Below are 19,827 nucleotides of genomic sequence, written 5' to 3'. Positions count from 1 at the left end.
AAAAAAGTGGTGATAACTGACGTCTGCACGTCGACGAAGGCTTCTTATTGTCTGGATGATGTCATACTGCGTTACGTGGAGTCGGGCAATTGTGACGTCGATGTGCAGAGCTAGAAGAAAATTTTCTGTCGAAGCTGGCGCGTGGGGGAAAATTCTTGAAGTGAGGAATCCACAGGTAGCTAATGTATCCACCAGAAAAGGCGTTACCGAAGGTAAGTAACTTACTCGTTAGCTTGATTTACCTCTGGATCGGAGAGTGCTCAGCAGAAAACAGTTTCTGAACGAGCGCGCATAGCAGGCATGCGAGCTCTGGAGGCACAAGCACCTGCTGCCGAACTTCGCGCACGCTTGGTCTCCTTGGCAATTAAAGATCAACCAAGGGTGCACAGCGCGTGTGGGCCGGACGCCTCCAGAACAACAATTTACATGTTACACATGCTTGGTCTCCAGAACAACGGGAGATCAGCAAGAAGTAAGCAACGCCTGCTGGTTGGACGCTTCTGCCACAACTATTTACAGTGCGTGTCTTGAGGTGATACGCACACCATAGCAATCGAACAAAAACTGCTTCAGTGCACGTTCAATCGGTATAAAAAACGTAATTTCCACTACTTACCCAAAGTGAGCAATGTTCTTGAACGGTATCAGTTTGGGAAAAGGATGCAACGTCAAGGAGAGACAGCAGAGCAACATATAAGAGAGCTATGGAAACTTGCATCTACTTGCATGTTTGGGAACTCCTACGAGGAATGATTAAGAAATTAGTTTGTTAGGCTGCTCACTAGAGAAGGCAAAAGAGTGTGTGGCAAAAAGACAATCCATCTTTGGAAGAAATTGTAGTTGTAGCAAAAACTTGCGAACACTCGAGAAAATGTGGTGAAGTACTTCGTAAAGACAATGCCAACACTGACACAGTTGCAAAGGAAGAAGGCGCTACTGTAAAAACAGTACAGAGCGGCTCAATGATGTATAATGACAATAGAAGTAGTAATGAATCTATGAAATTAAGAAAACCCTTTGCTGGGAAATGTTTTAGGTGTGGGGGTGTTGGTCGTATAGCCAACAACAAAGCGTGTCCTGCTTGGAGGATGAACTGCAAAAATTGTGATAAGACGGGTCATCTTGCAAAGTGTTGCAGGGCAAAGAGCAACACTAAAAAAGTAAGGGAGATAATATGCGAATATGACACAAGCGACGTAGGGGCATTCGGTGAAGTGCAAATTTTGCAAACAAGATGTGGGTCTTTGATTGGTCCCATAGAATCAATCTTAGTTAATGGTAAACCAGTCAAGATTTTATTTGATTCTGGGGCAAAGATCACTTTGATACCGAAGTCATTCTATGATCAGCATCTGAAGGGGAAAGTTAACTTGTTGAAGCCGGATGTGAGACCGAAAGGTTTTGGTGGTGGACCAGTCAAATTGCTAGGTTACTTTTGGGGAAGTATAGAATTTAAAGAGCACATTGTACCAGCAAAAGTATATATCGTAGTAAAGGGAGACTCTTTAATTAGTTGGTTTCATCAATGTGATCTTTGTGTCCTACTAGACCCCAATGATAATCCACCAGTTAGACTTAATGATGCTCCCACAGTTCAAGCTGTGTCAGAGTGGATGTATGTGGTTGGGTGAACAGATTCCCAAGTGTTTTCAGCAGGGAGTTAGGCTGCCTCAAGAATTATATGCATAAGATCAGACTCAAGCCTGGAGTGTTGCCTAAGGCAGCAAGGCTGAGGAATGTCCTGTTTATGGTTAGAGACAAAATGAAAATTGAGATGGATAAACTCATTATGAATGGGATTATTCAAGAAGTGGAAGCTTCGGAATGGGTGGCACTGGTAGTTATGGCAAGGAAGGCCAGGCTTTGTGTTGATCTCAGAGAATTAAATAAGTCGGTCATAGTAGATCATTATCCTCTACCAAATATTACGGAGATGTTGTGCTCTCTTAATGGAGCAAAGCACTTTTCAACACTTTATTTGACTTCTGCCTACCACCAGATAAACTTACACAGCTCATCTCAAGAACTGACCACCTTTATAACTCTTTTTAACACATTTAAGTTTCCCAGGATGCCGTTTGGCTTGTTATTGGTGCCTCAGTGTTTCATAGGGCCATGGACAAAATATTGAAGGGTGCAAAGGGAGTGAAGGTATACCAGGATGACCTGTTGATCTTTGGGGCCGATTTAGAAGGACTTAATGAAAGGTTAATGGAGGTCTTAGAGGTTGCGAATCAGTGGACTAACGCTAAAATCTGAGATGTGCAAAATCAACATTACAAATATTGAGTATTTAGGCCATGAAATTTCAAAGAAGAGGATTTGCCCTAAGGCGGTACTAGTTGATACAACCAAACATTTTCCTAGTCCACAAAATAAGGAAGAGCTAGTTTTGTTCCAAGGTTTGCAGAAAGGACAAGTTGCATGAGACTGTTGTTAAAGAAAGGCTCAGAGTTTAGGTGGAATCAAGAGTGTGAAAGAGAGTTTCAGACATCAAGGATAGTCTGGATAAAGCAGCTGATCAGGTAAGTTTTGATTCAAACGATGACTGTGTTAATGACTGATGCTAGCTCTAAGGGACTGGGTGCTGTTCTGATGCAAAGAGGGCAAGGGCAAAGCAGAACCATACTCTTTGCATCAAGATGGCTGAGAGGGGCAGAGAGTAACCACTCGGTGGTTGAGAAGGAGACCTTAGGAGTATTTTGGGCTGTGAAGAAGCTAAGGAAGGTTTTGTGGGGACACAAATTAAGATAACTGACCACAAGCCACTCACAGAAGTGTTTGCCAAGAAAGGGATTGATATGGTCTTGCATAGAATCAGGAAATAGATAGTAGCTCTACAAGAGTTTGATTATGTGATATCCTGTATGCCTGGGGCATTGAATGTTCAGGCTGACTGCCTTTCAAGACTCTGTGTAGAAACAGGAGATGAAGAAGAGACAATTGGAGGAGGTTGCTTTGCTGATATTGTGTCTGACAATATCAAAGTGTGCCTGGTAACTGAAGGAACGATACAAGAGTCGCTGTGGAAAAAAGAAATGTCAAGGGATGTCATCTTACAGGAAATACTAGGCAAGGTTATGAATGGATGGGGTGCGAGGCAAGAACATGATCATAACCTGTTGGCTTATTGGCAGTTCAGGAATGAATTATCAGTTGTGGATGGAGTGTTGATGAGAGGCAGCAAATTAGTTCCACCTCTTAGTTTGAGAAAGAAACGTGTAGATCAACCTCACGCAAGCCATATGGGCCTCTCTAAAATGAAAGAAAGGATAAGAAATGCCTACTGGTGGCCTGCCGTAGATATGATGGTGGAGAGGGAAGTGAGAAATTGCCTTGTGTGCGCGCGCGCGATCAGACAAAATGTTGAAACATAGGACACAATCCTTGGTCACAATAGAAGTGTCTGAGCCCTGGGTTGGCATAGCATTAGACATTTTGGGTCCCGTTAGGATAAAATCTGTTGATTGCTATGTTTTAGTGTGTATTGACATGTATTTGAGATGGCCTGTGATTAAGATTGTGAGTTCGATTGAGTCAAAGGATATAATCAACTTTCTTGAGGAGCTATTTGAGAGGGAGACTTTCCTGTCTTAGGTACTAACTGACAACGGTGTGCAGTTTGTCTCCGAATCAACGGAGTCTTTCTTAAAAGAAAGAAACATTGTGCACAAAAGAACTGCTCTGTATCATCCAGAATCTAATGGAGTTGTGGAACACTTCATAAAAGTCCTGAAGGAGAGTTCACAATTAGCCCAGGTTCTTGGTGCAGAGTGGGAAAGTGAGTTGTGAAAGAAAGTCTGTGAGTATCGAATGACGCTGCACTCTATCACAGGAGTGACTCCATTTCAACTGTTCAAGTGTAGGGTACCGTGTAGTGAGCTTGAGCCGATATAGGTAATAGAGAATAGGAAAGGAGTTGATGATCAGATTGATAATATTGAAAGAGAGAAGAGAGAGAGAAGTTAAAGATAAAAGGAAGATACGGTATGATATACGGAAGGCTGTGAAAAAAACTGTGCTACATGAAGGAGATTATGTAAAAATAACGTCTCCAAGAAAGGAGGAAAAATTGTCTAAATTCAGGGGTCCATTTGGGGTTATAAAGGTGTTTAGGAACGCAGTGAAGACGAGTGATCAAAAAATATGGAATTTAAATAGGGTGGCGAAATGTCACAAGCCTAATGCAGATACTCATGACACTCGAAACACTCTACTTGACACGAGGTCACAACGTATTGTAAGTTCTCAGCCAAAGAGAAATGCAACAAGGCCGTTGCGGTTTAAGGACTATGTATAGCTTTACAAATGCTGAGTATATGTGAAACAAGATTATTTTTCCCTCCAGTAATCTTCTTCTGAATTGTTGCATTATTAGTATTTCTTATAAGTTTATGTTTAGGCATGAAGGTTGGTATGGGGAGAGGTGGTGTGGTATCTAAGCAATGTTGTGAATATTCTAGGTTCGCATTCTGGTGATGCGATTCAGAACAGTGGGAGTGGAATGTACAGGGAGACAAGGACGGTTGAAGGGAGGAACGGAGTTGGAGGCTGGCATAGGGCTTTTACCTGATATTAAAGAATAAATAAATGCTTCTTTCATCAGGACGCTAACCTTCTGGACTTTGAAGTGTTCTCTTTATTACTCAGATGTCACACTTCACAGGTACCCCTCTAATCTGCTCACCCTCAGGTGGAAGGATAGAAGAACCGCTGGGACTGTTAATGGGTGGGGGCAATACAAATAATTATTCCTGGCATCTAATGGCCTTTGGGGTTAAACCCGACAGTTAACCCTTGGAGGATGTACTGCTGGAAAGGGGTTATTGTCTCAGACTAGTTTCACTTTCAATCAGTTTGACATTGCATGTGTGTGACACTACACGTCATCACAAAGATTTTAAACATAATAACTAATAATCTTGGGATGATGTAAGAGAAGCTCTTCCCTCTCATCCCAACACTATTTTTTAAAAACAAAATCGTTCTGGTGCTTGCATCAGAGCGATGTTCTTTAGCTTTGCGATGGTTGAATCGTTCACTACACTCTGAAGGTACTGCAGTGGATGTGAACGGCTTGCCATCCACAATTAGATAGGGAAATGCACTGTCACTTTTGAGACTAATGTGCTGTAGTGAAGGAAATCCGGCTGAGACGAGGCCTCTCACTGGACAAAATTTGTATTTTACCGGAATTTATAATTTGTGAAATATTGAAAATAATTCACAGGTAGAAAATCTTTGTTTTAAAAAACAAAAACATAATGCTGTAAAAAGAAATGACGTACGTTCTAAAGTGAAATTCTGATTCACTGCCAGGTGGGAAGAAGAAAATTATGAAGACGGTGTGAAATGGAAATTTCTGGAGCACAAAGGTCCATATTTTGCACCTCCGTATGAGCCACTTCCAGAAGATGTTAATTTCTATTATGATGGTGAGTGAATTCTTTTGATTTTCTCTTTTTACAGAGTATGCCTTTGTTATGAACCTCATCAGCCTATGTTCCGGTATTTTCCTCATTCAGTACCAATTATTGATGGAAACTAGTTGTTCTGTATACAATTAGGGCCCATTTTAGATTTGCAATTAGTGTTGCTGTTCTTTTTGAAGTTTTTTTGGTTTCGTTTTCCTTTCACTTGCCAACACCATCCCGGTTTGCCTTCTGCTGACAGGCTCCCTCACTTTTCCATGGAATCCATTCTTAATTGACTTAGAGCAACATGATTCTCTTCAGTGTTCAAAAACAGTAGAAAATCTCCACAATTTTGCTTTCCCTAGATTTTTTTAAATAAAATTTGAATCTTTAAAATGCATTTGGATAAAGAAAAACACTTCTCAAAGACGCACTGTTTCGATCTTATTTTTGTTTTACTGCATGCAATCATTTAAACAAACCGGTCAACAGTGAAGTGCATTGGACTGAAAACTCCACTGTAAACAATTTTTGAAAGACCTAAATGGCAACGGGAATTTTTAGTTTCTAACATAGGCTGTAAACTGACCGCAGATCAGCACTCTGCCTTTATGAAATCCGAATCTGCACTTTCCCATCATGTTCTGAAGGGCCAGTAAGACCAGTCATCAAACACAGCAGATTTCCTAAAGGCTATTTTGACCTTGTTTTTTTTATTTTAAGTCATTCACCTCTTTTGACATCAGCTTTGTAGGGTTGCGTTTTTGGTGAAGATCGTGCCCTTTTTGCCCTTCTTTTGGATTTAGGTTTGTTTCTCGTTATTACCCAAGTCATATTGTTGGCGATTTTGATAAGTGTCCTTCTTTTGGAGGGAACTAGTGCTCGAATAGAGCGCATCATATTTACTTTCTGGTTTTTCACTCCATAAAGAAATAAAAAAAAAATTGCCTGAAGAGGTCATATAGAATGCAAAGGGATAAGTACGCAATGTGCCTTACAGTGAAGCAAGAAGTAGGGCTGAGCACCTTCAGAGTTCACCTTTTCTAACAGGGAAGTGGAACAATCGCCCTCATCACATGCCCTTGTTGTTGTAACTAAGTCTTACCTTTCCCACTAAGCCTCTTGAAGTTTCTAATACCTCGCCTAATTTTACCAGTCTTTACATCCTGTGGATGTTTAACATTGGCACCCTTGTCCATGTAGGAGTCATACTAGGACTCGTTACTGAAACAGAATGAGGTGTGCATCACTTCATGCCGCAGCCTGCAGAACCCTTTGCAGAGAAGCTTCTGCGCTTTCCTGCTGCAGAATCCGACCCATATATTCAGCTAACCGAATTTTCATTGTCCTGGAAGCAGGAAAAACTGTTGCTGGTGCACCTTTTCTGCCTACTTTGGCTTCTCCCGTTCTCTCTGTGTAGGAAGACTATTTTGAATATATGTAGAGAAGTCCAATTAAGAAAGGTTGTGTTGAGAAGAAACGTTACGAAGAAACAAAAAAATCTGCATTACTCAATGTGAGAGTCTCGTGGAATGGAAAAGGTACGTATTCCAGAAGATCATCAAAATTCCCATTTAATGCTTTAGTGCTTTCCAACACCTGTTCTGTTTCTCTTGTACTGCATGGCTTCCTCATACTTCCATGATGCTTTGATTTTCTCTCATCTCTTTTTCATAAACAATTGAACATCTTGTCTCGCATGCGCGAGGCCCCTAAAATATGTTTTAAACTTGTAAGTGCATTTGCATAAAGAACAGGCGCCTGTAAGCAGCACTTTTAGATTTTGTTTGTTATAGTACATGCAGCTAACTAAACTATCCCCAGATGATGCACTGACATGGGCACATATTCTGCTGATGTAGTCATTGAGGTACCTAATAAAGCAGCCAAGAAGCTCTGCATTGAGACTATTTCTCCGGTGTATGATATTTCAATATTTCATACACTCCATCCAAAGTCTCAAGTCAAACTAATAATGGCTTTAGTAGAATACTTGCTAGAGTCTTTCTTGCAGATTTTCCTGACACTCCTCCCAGTCAAACGTGGAAATAAAAATTTAGAAATAGCATAAAGATCATGATCCTGTATCCTTCTTCCTGATTGTTAGGTTGGTGTTCCTCCTATCATCATCATCATCATCATCATCATCATCATCATCATCATCATATGGAGTTATGAGGTTCTCATGGTGTTTCGGACGGAGGCCTGAATTTTAATTGTGGTGCGGAGATGAAGTATTGAATTGTCTCCTAAGGTGACACTTTCCGGCCTCATATAGGACATTATTTATGTATGACCAGGGCTATGATTAATATTGGATCCCACCTGGCCAAGTATGATATTGCAATGTATTGGAGGTCTGCAGCAGTGCGCCAAGGGGTGGATTAGTTAAGGGAAATGAACAGATGCTCACTGTTGAAAGCTTCTATATATGTAGCCTGTGGTCACTATGTAAGCAAGCTAAAATGTGGGGCCCCTGCTAGAATCACTTTCAAAGTGTGATATGCACTTTGATTTGTGTGTGAACACGGTTATTTGTCTAATTGTTATGTTTCCTGTTCTGCTCTGACTACCTTTTGAAGGTATCATTGTTGCAGCCAGTGCTTTGTAGTTTTTATGTATCCTATTACCTGCTTTGCCCAAAAATGCCAGTAAAGTTCTGTACATATAGTTCTACTATTAGGGCCTTGGTAGTTCTGGAAACTTTCTCCAGCTGTCTTGCCACTGCCACCTTTTCAGCATTAGTATGTTTACTCCCATCACTTCCTTAGAGTCTTCAGCTACCTTACTCTGTCTGGTTTGACTTTTGATCCATTCTAGGCCGGTTCTTAAGACATAACAGTCATAGCATTGTGCCCCCACCCCCTGCTGAACTCCTGCACTGAAAAGGGTATTGTCCCACAAACCTTTAAGGAGAGGTTGTTGCCAATCCCCTGCTATAGAAAGCAGATCTTAACCCAGTTCATCTTGAACATACTACTGCAAAATCATCCTAGTTTACACTGTCGCAGCAAAGAGGCTACCTACAAAAACAGTGTTAACACCTTGATTTTGTGACTCCTGTCAGCCAGGTTTGACACTAGATCGTAGACTTCAACTAGCGTGACTTAGGAATCGAGGTTGTTACCCCTTTTATCTCCCTATTCTCTCCCATGATTTTCAGTTCTACCTACAATACTCTGCTGCTATTCTGCCTCAGTAGCTGTGATGCAGGGTTCAGTGAGCAGTCGAAGTGCATATGAGAAGTGAATGGAAAGGCATTGACGAAAGCTAGATATTGAAAGCTAGTTGTAGGCGAGTGAGCAGATCAATGACGATGGGCATTCAGGACACAAACGTGGGCTTTGTTCTAACTCGTTTAGCAGACTTGTAATACGAAATGTGAAAATCTCTGTTTGAGCCTCTGCACCTACCAAATGAGGACTGCATTTGATTTTGCCCTATTTGACTTGGATGAGGACTACTGTTGATCCTGCTGTGATCCATTCCTGAGGTGGGCACTAGACCCAGGCACACAAGTTGGGTGATGTTTTTAATGTGATGACTGGGGTAACTCTGGGTGGTGGGAAGTTTGCGGATCCCTGCATATTCCTGTAGTTTACGTCTGGGAAATGCAAGGATAATTAGTGTTTTTTCAACGTTTCACCTTTGAAGGGTATTCTGGGTGAGAAAACTTTCGGGGATCCACACAAGCCACACATCCCTGGACTCTCTGGGGTGTCTAGTTTTCAGGAATGTCTGGGTTTGGTAGGTTTTTCTAGATGGCCGCCAAGCTTAGGACAAAAAAAAGGATGTGTCCCCCCCCCCCCCCCACCCCCTGCAAAACTGGGTTGTTTTATGATAGATAATTTTGATGTCTCCACAACACATTTTGGTTCCTTCCCGGTGGTGGGCACTTGGCCCACCCACACAAACGAGGCCCTGTTTTTCTCAGGAGACCTGGGGTAGCGCTGGGTGGTAGAAACTTTGTGGCTGCATGCAGATTCCAAGACTTTTCTGCACAGCAATGCAAGGATTTTCTTTTTTTGTTTTTAAAGTAAAGTTTGATTATTTTCGGGGGATTTTGGTAAAAAAAGTAATAAACTGGTGAGAGCCACGCATCATGCACCCCTGGACTTCCCAAGTTGTCTAGTTTTCAAAGATGTGTGGGCTTGCCTAGGAGCCGACTGAGCTAGGGCCCAAAATTCCAAGCTATACATAATTACAAAAAAGTTCTTAGTAAGGGCCATTTTACTGTCACAGATATAAATGTGGTACTAACTTGTTAAAGTTAATCCACCACTTGCACTGGTTGGTTTTAGCACCTCCAGAAATGATGGCTTCAAAGCACAAATACTTAGCAAAGTATCTGAAAATTTAAATTAAGACTTCTGAAGGTGTCAGAAGGCACCAACCGCTGTATGGGCCATTCACATGGCATTCATGCATCACAAATGCAAGATTTTTAGACTGCTGGCACAGGTCCAGTCCAACCGATCAGTGCACTCACATGAACTTGCCGCCGCCATGCAAGTGCCTTTCACATTCATTTGCCACATTTTGGAATAAGTTTGACTACATTTTACCACCTGTCAAGTAATCGCCTCCTTCCTGAACATTATCAAACGCCAGCCTAGTGAACCTTATACTAATGGCTCCCAAGACAGCCACATGAGGCTCAGGAAGACTTATCTTTCATGCGCCTTTAGTGCACTTATTGTGCTAAATACAACTCCAACAAGTTTGTGGATGCAAGTTGGGGGTGTGCAAGTATGCCCCATAGGCTAATTTCTCAAACTGAGTGAGCATGTTTACTTTTGAAACTATGCAACCATACTGGAAATGTTTCAGAAACTCCCTAAAGAGAATATTGTGACCTATGAAAAAGTGTATTTTTTGACACCCGTGAGAACGTACAGGGAGTGCAGAATTATTAGGCAAGTTGTATTTTTGAGGATTAATTTTATTATTGAACAACAACCATGTTCTCAATGAACCCAAAAAACTCATTAATATCAAAGCTGAATATTTTTGGAAGTAGTTTTTAGTTTGTTTTTAGTTTTAGCTATGTTAGGGGGATATCTGTGTGTGCAGGTGACTATTACTGTGCATAATTATTAGGCAACTTAACAAAAAAAAATATATACCCATTTCAATTATTTATTATTACCAGTGAAACCAATATAACATCTCAACATTCACAAATATACATTTCTGACATTCAAAAACAAAACAAACAAATCAGTGACCAATATAGCCACCTTTCTTTGCAAGGACACTCAAAAGCCTGCCATCCATGGATTCTGTCAGTGTTTTGATCTGTTCACCATCAACATTGCGTGCAGCAGCAACCCCAGCCTCCCAGACACTGTTCAGAGAGGTGTACTGTTTTCCCTCCTTGTAAATCTCACATTTGATGATGGACCACAGGTTCTCAATGGGGTTCAGATCAGGTGAACAAGGAGGCCATGTCATTAGATTTCCTTCTTTTATACCCTTTCTTGCCAGCCACGCTGTGGAGTACTTGGACGCGTGTGATGGAGCATTGTCCTGCATGAAAATCATGTTTTTCTTGAAGGATGCAGACTTCTTCCTGTACCACTGCTTGAAGAAGGTGTCTTCCAGGAACTGGCAGTAGGACTGGGAGTTGAGCTTGACTCCATCCTCAACCCGAAAAGGCCCCACAAGCTCATCTTTGATGATACCAGCCCAAACCAGTACTCCACCTCCACCTTGCTGGCGTCTGAGTCGGACTGGAGCTCTCTGCCCTTTACCAATCCAGCCACGGGCCCATCCATCTGGCCCATCAAGACTCACTCTCATTTCATCAGTCCATAAAACCTTATAAAAATCAGTCTTGAGATATTTCTTGGCCCAGTCTTGACGTTTCAGCTTGTGTGTCTTGTTCAGTGGTGGTCGTCTTTCAGCCTTTCTTACCTTGGCCATGTCTCTGAGTATTGCACACCTTGTGCTTTTGGGCACTCCAGTGATGTTGCAGCTCTGAAATATGGCCATACTGGTGGCAAGTGGCATTGTAGCAGCTGCACGCTTGACTTTTCTCAGTTCATGGGCAGTTATTTTGCGCCTTGGTTTTTCCACACGCTTCTTGCGACCCTGTTGACTATTTTGAATGAAACGCTTGATTGTTCGATGATCACGCTTCAGAAGCTTTGCAATTTTAAGAGTGCTGCATCCCTCTGCAAGATATCTCACTATTTTTGACTTTTCTGAGCCTGTCAAGTCCTTCTTTTGACCCATTTTGCCAAAGGAAAGGAAGTTGCCTAATAATTATGCACACCTGATATAGGGTGTTGATGTCATTAGACCACACCCCTTCTCATCACAGAGATGCACATCACCTAATATGCTTAATTGGTAGTAGGCTTTCGAGCCTATACAGCTTGGAGTAAGACAACATGCATAAAGAGGATGATGTGGTCAAAATACTAATTTGCCTAATAATTCTGCACTCCCTGTAGAATGTGTCTCATCCACCGTTATGTGCAGTGCTATGACTGTACAGTTACCGTATCAGCAAGTTGAACATCTAAGTTCTGACAGACTATGCACATGGCAAACAGGTTCAGCAGGAACCCATACGTGCCATTGTAATTCAGGCTCAGGGTGAGTGCGGCACCAATGGGTTTGAATGCATAGATGAAGATGAGGTCATTGCATCTGTGTCTGTACTACCTTTACTGTCTGTTTTCTACCTATGCAATATCCCTGGGAAATCACACCTACCGTAAGGATTTCTTACCCGCTCATGTCTCTGGCCTCATCAGAATACTGACTAATCTTGTATAATTGCCAAGTCAACCTATACTAGTGCCTTCCATCCCTAGCTGCTTTAAGCTCAAGAAAACTGGTCTTTTATGCGCCATCAGCGCTGTTTCTGTGCTAAATACAACTCCATCCAGTTTGCCGATTGAAGTTGGGGGTGTCCGGGTTTGCCCCTGAGGCTCATTCCTCAAACTGAGTGAGCATATCTGCTGTTGAAACGAAGGCAAATATGTTGAGAAATACTGCCTAAATTCTCTAAAGTAATAAGCCAAACAAATGTCCTATGGGAATCGTTCAGCAGCCTTTCTATTTTGCTTTTACAGTGTGAAAACTCAATAGCTAACTTGTATCATTCCATTGCTATTGAAAGAAGAGTACAGATCACAATATCTTGTATGATGATTGTTTTCACATCTTACACTAAAGATGTGAAAACAATCATCAGACAAGACATTGTGTCCTGTACCACTTTTCAATAACACTGGTTATGATACAAGTTACTAATTGTATTTGCACGCTTTCAAAGCAAATAGAAATGTTGGTGATTATGTCCCACAGGACATTTGTTTTACTTATTACACTTTGTTTCTCATGGGCAATCAGGATGGTCCTTGTGCAGTATACATAACTTCTCTGACAAGCACTTCAAAATCCAGTTAAACCTTCAACATTTTGCCATACAGGGTAATCTGTGTCAAAGTGGCATATGTTCTGTCCACCAGTATGTGCAGTGTGGGGGCTATAATGCACTTATCAATCAACAAACAGAACACCTACCATGTTCTGATGGCGGATAAAGGTGTTGAGCAAGCCATAAAGTCCATGATTTCCAGAAGTAGAGAAATTAAAAATCTGCAGCTGTTTACCTAGCAAAGTAGTGGCCTTGAACAGCCATTGGAAGTTTTACCTAACTGCAGATCCACCTCAGTCAATTTCCCAGTAGTTTGCTTTAGTATGATACAGCATAAAGCCAGTAGGAGAACACAGGACTAACTGAGATGGGCACTGAGTACAGCAAACATGACTCTCCTGCTCCTCTCCCTGTTTCGAGCACACTTGCTCCTGCAGCCTTGCCACGTACTCCAGAACATATGAAGTGCGGTCTGCTGCTTCTGTAGAAGTGAGAGTTTCAATCACAGGCAACCGAAAGTTGAGGAAAGACAGGAGTCTTCCTGTGGTTGTCTGACGATAAACATGTGCATTGTATGCTTCCATCTGGATCAGGTGGCTAAACAGTTTCTTGTACCACGTGCAAGGTTTACGGTTTGCATTTTATGGCTAAAGAACCTGGTTGTTCTTGTCCACTCTGCCCATGTACTTGTTGTAATCAAGTATATAGGTGGCCTTGTGAAATTCAGCCATCTGACCCCAAACCGTGACAGGGTAAGTGCTCTCATGAATTGTAGTGACCATGTACACTTCACGCCTATCTGAGAACTTGACTGGAAGCAGTTTGTTGGAACCCAGTGCACTGCTCTGGGATTTGTGGAGCTTCTTGCAAACAAGCTCTTGCTGGAATCCTTTGTAACCCAACAAACTGTACTGCAGACCACAGTGCCATCTTTGTACAGCTCACTGAACAGCTCTACTCCTGTATAGAAATTGTCCACAAAGTATATAACCTTTGTGATGGAGTAGCTGGACAAGCTCCCATACAATCATTCCTGTGAGACCTTAGGAGGGCAACCTACAGCATTTGGAGTGGAGTCTTTCCCTATATACACACTCAAGCTGTACACATAGTCAGTAAAGCTCTGACACAGCATGTACAGCTTGATGCCATAGGAAGCTCTTTTGCTTGCAAGGTACTGCCTGAACAGCAGCCGCCCTTTGTACAGGATCACTGTCTCAACGGCTATATTCTTTCTTGGAGTGTAAATCTCTGGAAGCTTAGCAGACAAACATCCCATAACAGGCTGAATTTTAAACAACCTTTCATGGTCTTGATGGTTCCGGGCAATGCAGCAGAGTATTCATTGAAATGCAGAATGCGCTGCCATAGCAAACGATCTATGCTCATGTATGGTAAGAAATAGGGATTGCCCAAATTGTACGAGTAGGCCAGTAGGGACTGAAGGGTTGGTTTCTGCACTAACCCAATTTTTGAGAGTTATTAAAAGTAACTATAACTCGTGTCCTAAGGTAACTATAACTTGCGCACTTGCCCTGCACTACTATTTACCCCAGATATTACATCACTCACAACATCTTCTATGACATGATTGATAATACCACTGTAAAATTTGCAGTAAAAATATTGATGAGAAAACTGTGCATGGCGAGAGTGAGAGTTAGTTACCTTATGGCACATGTTAGACTTATTTCGAATAACTCTAGTAACTATAATTGCTGAATTTCTATGGTTTTGTATGTTTGAAATGTGAGCCTAACTGTAATGTCCCTGTAACCTTTGGTAACCTTTGAAATAACTCTTAACTGCTGTATTTCTATGGTTTTATGTGTGTAAAATCTGAACCTAAGTATAATGCCCCTGTAACCTTTGTTTTTTTTAAGTGGATTTCTACGTTTTTTTAAATTCCTTTTTCTAACCAGCACGTCCCTGTAACATTGTTATTTTTTTCATTGAATTTCTAGGCTTTTAAAATTTTTTTTAAAAAACAATTAGATGCCCATCACAATGCACAAGGGTGGGGGGTGTTGGACGCAGGGCCTGGCCTGGCATTGTGCAGCCCCCACTCAAGCTCTCTTCTCCTGCCGGCCCCTCCTCCCTGCACTCCCCGGCCATCCATTGTCCAAGCCAGGCCTCTGCTCCCTCAATACAGCCCTGTGTGGCGGTTCTGGCACTACACTTCTTCCCTGTAATGAACAGTTAGCTTGCTGCCACATCAACCTCTTCCCTACCCTTTGTTGTCAGTCAACGCACCAGCCCTCTCACTCCTGCCCTACATAGTCTGATGTGCTGCCACTGCCCCCTCACTCCTGCCCTTCGTGAACCGTTACGCTGCAACTTTCCCTCCTGTCTGTCCAATATGGTCAGTTTTTGCCCTTGCCTCTATCCCCCTCTGCTCTCTTTTGTCCATGTGCATGGCCCTGTCCCCGTCCTATTGCTTTCCATGAACTGTTGTGCTGCACTGCCATCCCACTTTCCCTGTGTGCTGTATTATGCTGCTGCACCCCTTGACGCTTTCCCTGTAATGTCAGGGTGGTGCCCCTGCCCATCTCCTTCCTGCCCTCTGTTATCTGACTCCATGTCTCTAGCCCATTCCTCCTGCTCTCCCTGATCCAAATTACCATACTTGCCAACATTTTGAACTTGGTAAGAGGGAGATTAAAAAAAAAAAAAAAAAACTGGGGAATCAATGTTTTCCTTTGGCATACATTGAAAAGGAGGATATTTTAGACAGCAGGCAGATAAAAAAACAAAACTCTTTTGGGCTTTAATACATAGTCTCCTACCTGAACTGGGTCTGTTGGCATGTATGGTTGTACTGCTACTGTTTCTTTCTTTTACCCTCAATGGTCTGTTATATTGCTAGTATCTCTTGCTTGTCCTACATTGTTGGTTGACGTGTTGATGTAACCAAAACTGTATTACCAAAAGCATTTCCCTTAAAAATATTAAACATGAGAGGGTCTCATTCCCATACAAATTATGGTTAGTGCTGCAAAAAACGAAAATGAGGACATATTTTCGGAGTTCTCAAATATTGACAAAGCACTTTAAAATAAATTGTAGTCTTTGGACCTTTGTTTTTTTTAGCCAGTTGATCACTTGATTAAATGTTACACTTAGGGGAGACTTTTACGGCCAGAGCTGAGACTTTGCAACTGTTGAGCAAGGTTCAAGTTTCAGCATCAGCTTGACATCCTGTGACAGCCTTTCAAGTTATAGTTACTTGAAAGAACTCTAACTATAAATGCTGAATTTCCATGGTTTTGTACGAGTAAATTCAGAACCTAACTAGAACGTCCTTGTAACTTTTTTTTTTTCTTTCAGTGGAAAAAAAAAAAATATATATATATATATATATATATATATATATATATATATATATACACATACACCGTATAATTATTTTAAGCCAATGGCTGTCAGACGCACCAAAGGGGTTAATACTTTATTCTTGATCCCACCACTTGCATCTTACCTTATTTCTTTACATGTCACCATTCTCCCAATCGTTAACATATGTTCTTTAGGAATGTTTCTTCACTTCACGTCTCACGCCTTTTACTCAGATTGTCATCTTGTGTGCACTCTACTTTATCAGCTGTCCTATTAACTTGCTACAAACTTCGCACCACCTCTAATCTTGATTTGATTCTCTCTATTGCATGGAAGTTCCTTATTTTCCCTCTGCTAACATGTTAACTTCTGGTTTTCTTACTAGACAATCTGCTGTTTTTATTCCAGCTTTCTTGGATCTTTCTGCTGCTTTTGACACCATAGATCATCTGTTTTCTTTTTTCACTTGAGATCTTTAGCCCTTTTCTAACCCATCGTCACTGTCACAACTATTTATCGAAGTCTGGAAAGCCTTCTGACCTTCTTCCTTTCCTGTGTGGACTTCCCTAATGTTTTGTTTTAAATCCTGATGTGTGTCCTAGGACTGTTACCTTGGGGATAAGACTGCTTAGTTTAGTGTGGCAGCACCACCGTGTGTGGGTGACTGTCAGTTCCACTTCAACTGGCAGCTGTTGGCCTGACTGTCAGTTAGCTAGCAGCACCCCACCCACACCTAGAAAGTAAAGGTGATTTATGGCATTCTAGGAACATGATCACATTGACTCCTCAGAGAAATCGTAATAGACAGATCAAACACCTTTCTCGCAGTTACACAGTCTCACACAAGCTAAGGCAGACAAAGAGATGCAAGGTAAGTGATAAAAAGCATCATCTGCGATTATTAGCAGAAGAAAGATAATACAGTGATGTTCTGATGGATACAACTACCTGTGGATTCCTCACCTCATGAATACTCCCATGGCGCCAGCATTCGACGGAAATCTTCTTACTAGTCTCTGCACGTCGACGAGGACGTCACTGTCTCGCACGCGACGCCGTCTGACGTCATACAGGCAATAAGAGGTCCTCGACGACGTGCAGACGTCAGTTCCCTTTTTTCCGTGCATTCGAAACGGTTATCTTCGAGGGAGCAACTGTTACTCTTGCGGTTACAGTGTATATCTTGCTGCGTACTCTTTCTCTGTGGAAATAATGTCGCAGAGAAAGTCTGGATTTAAGCCTTGTCGTGAGTGTGGAGGCAAGATGTCGGTGACGGATCCTCATTCCGATTGCCTTTGGTGTTTGAGCTCCGACCACGACGTCTCGACTTGTGATTCATGTCAGCACATGAATCCGAAGGCCCTTAAAGAACGCGAGGCGAAGCTGTTTATGGCCAAGTCAAAGGAGAAGCATCACAAGAAAAAGTCTTCTCCAAGACATCGGCGTCATCGAGACTCCCGGCGCCGTAGAGAATCTCGGCGTCATTCAAGGGAGGCTCGTTCCAGGTCTCCGGATCGGCGCCGAAGGACATGGGAGGTCAGCCCCACGGTGACGCCGCATCCTTCGACGCCGTTGCCCTCTCCGGCGTCTCCAACTTCGCCTGGACAGGCGTCGGTGATTGAGGTATTGGAGCCTCAAGTGTTTTCTCCGGCGCAGACGCCGAGGCCGGCGTCGGGGTCGCCTCCGAGTCAGGCACCCCAGTATCCGGCTTTTCCCACCCCTGGATCCGATAGTTCCGCATTCTTGAATGCGATGTATGCCATCTTCCAACAGATGGCTCCAGGGGGTGCTCCGGCTGGGCCTTTGGCCTTTTCTTTGGGTGATCCTGCGCCTCTTCGGCCAGCACCCTTTATGCCCTTTCTCCCGTTTGGGAACGTGGGCTCGGCGCCAGTGGCCGCTCCGGTGGCTTCGGAAGGATTGGCCCCAGGGATTTCCATCCCGTCGACGTCGAGATTTCGGCCTGTGACTCCGGTGGGTCCATCCGTTTCAACTGCTCTTCAGTCGGCGCCGAAGTTACCTGTGGCGCCGGATGCGGAGTCGGTGGCTTCGGAAGATCGGCGCCGATCTCCGACTTCGGCGGAGGTATTGTCGACTCCGCGGATTGAGCAACGACTGCATTCAAGGAGGCGTGCTCTCCGGGTACTAGAAGAGCAGGAGTACCAACGAGCCCTAGAGGAAGGAGAGCTAGAGGACTCGGGTGATGGGCTGCGTGGACTGGAGTCGGCCAGTGGGCTGGACACTTCCCCTGAGTGGGACCTTTCGTCCCCGGGGGAATATACCGAGGAAGCTGCTTCCTTTCATACAGTGGTACGGAAGGCAGCTAGTTTTTTGGACCTGCCTTTGCCGGTGGTGGAGGCAAAACAAAACCTTTTGACAGAGGTGTTGCATCCGGCCTCAGCCGCGGCGGAGCCTCTATTACCTTTTAATGACGCTCTGCTGGATCCGGTTTTAGAGGTGTGGAAGAAGCCGGCATCTTCCCCAGCAGTTCACAGAGCCGTGGCCAGGAGGTATCGGACGGCTCCAACTGATCCTGGTTTCCTATCTAGGCACCCTACGCCGGAGAGCTTGGTTGTGCAGGCCTCCTGTTCGTCCAAGTCAGCGCCTGGTTCTTTTCCGACGGTGCCTGGGGACAGAGATTCAAAAAAGCTGGAGGCGCAGTCGAAGAAGATTTTTTCGTCCTGCAGTCTGGCATTAAAAGCCTCCAATGCAACCTGTATCCTGGGGAGGGTATATTCATGCTCTGATGGATGACATCTCCTCTTCGTTTACAGAGCTTCCCCAGGGTCTTTTGGATCTTGTCTCTGATGCCCAGGCTGCTGCGACCCAAATTATCCAGACGGGACTGGATACCACCGACTCGGTAGCCAGAGCAATGGGCACAACTGTGGTGGAAAGGAGACAGGCCTGGCTCCGTAACTCGGGCTTTTCGGCAGATGTACAGTCCACATTGTTGGATCTCCCGTTTGATGGGGACAAACTGTTTGGGGCTAAGGCTGATTCGGCCTTGGAACGGTTTAAGGAGAGCAGGGCCACGGCTAAGTCGTTGGGACTCCAAGCTCCTTCTTCCACGGCCTCTTCCAGATTCTTCAGGAGGTTTAGTGGATTTGGGCGTGGCTCTTCCTCCTCTTCCTTTCGGGGAAGATATCAGCAACCTGCCTCTTCCCATCCCTATAGATCTTTTAGGGGGAGGGGTAGGGTCCGCACCAGGGGAGCTTCTCAGCAGCACTCTGCCTCTTCCTCATCCTCTGGCGGGGTGCAGCAGGGGAAGCAGCCTTAGGCTTCCACCATTTCCCACTCACTCCTCTCCTGTAGGGGGAAGATTACAGCATTTTCTCACCAAATGGGAGACTGTTACGTCGGACACTTGGGTTCTCAGTGTTGTGGGAAAAGGCTACACCCTTCCCTTTCGGGAGTTTCCGCCCCTCATCCCGCCCGCCCTTCGTATTGTTCACAAGAACATCTCCTGTTGCTAGAACAGGAGGTAGAAGTCCTCCTTTTAAAGGGCGCGGTGGAGTTGGTCCCGGAGCAGGAAAGGGGTCAAGGAGTTTACTCAAGGTATTTTCTGATTCCCAAGAAGGATGGTCGTTTGAGACCAATTCTGGACCTGAGGATCTTGAATTGGTTCCTCAAGCAGGAAAAGTTCAAGATGCTGACCCTAGCACAGGTGCTTTTGGCGTTGAACAT

General features: G+C 43.6%; 1 protein-coding gene across 3 annotated transcripts in view; it reads left to right on the top strand.

Annotated features, from left to right (window-relative positions):
* TOP1MT (DNA topoisomerase I mitochondrial) overlaps positions 1-19,827 on the top strand; it is a 711,804-nt gene that overhangs the window by 365,608 nt on the left and 326,369 nt on the right. For all 3 annotated transcript variants that reach the window (XM_069220874.1, XM_069220875.1, XM_069220876.1), the window contains one exon: positions 5,320-5,435. In XM_069220874.1, the coding sequence (XP_069076975.1) occupies positions 5,320-5,435 (116 nt within the window). The remainder of the gene's footprint in view (positions 1-5,319; positions 5,436-19,827) is intronic.

Source organism: Pleurodeles waltl, chromosome 2_2, assembly GCF_031143425.1.
Source record: "Pleurodeles waltl isolate 20211129_DDA chromosome 2_2, aPleWal1.hap1.20221129, whole genome shotgun sequence".
Taxonomy (NCBI): Eukaryota; Metazoa; Chordata; class Amphibia; order Caudata; family Salamandridae; genus Pleurodeles; species Pleurodeles waltl.
The sequence above is the reverse complement of the archived record's forward strand: the minus strand, read 5'-3'. Positions and strand labels throughout refer to the sequence as shown.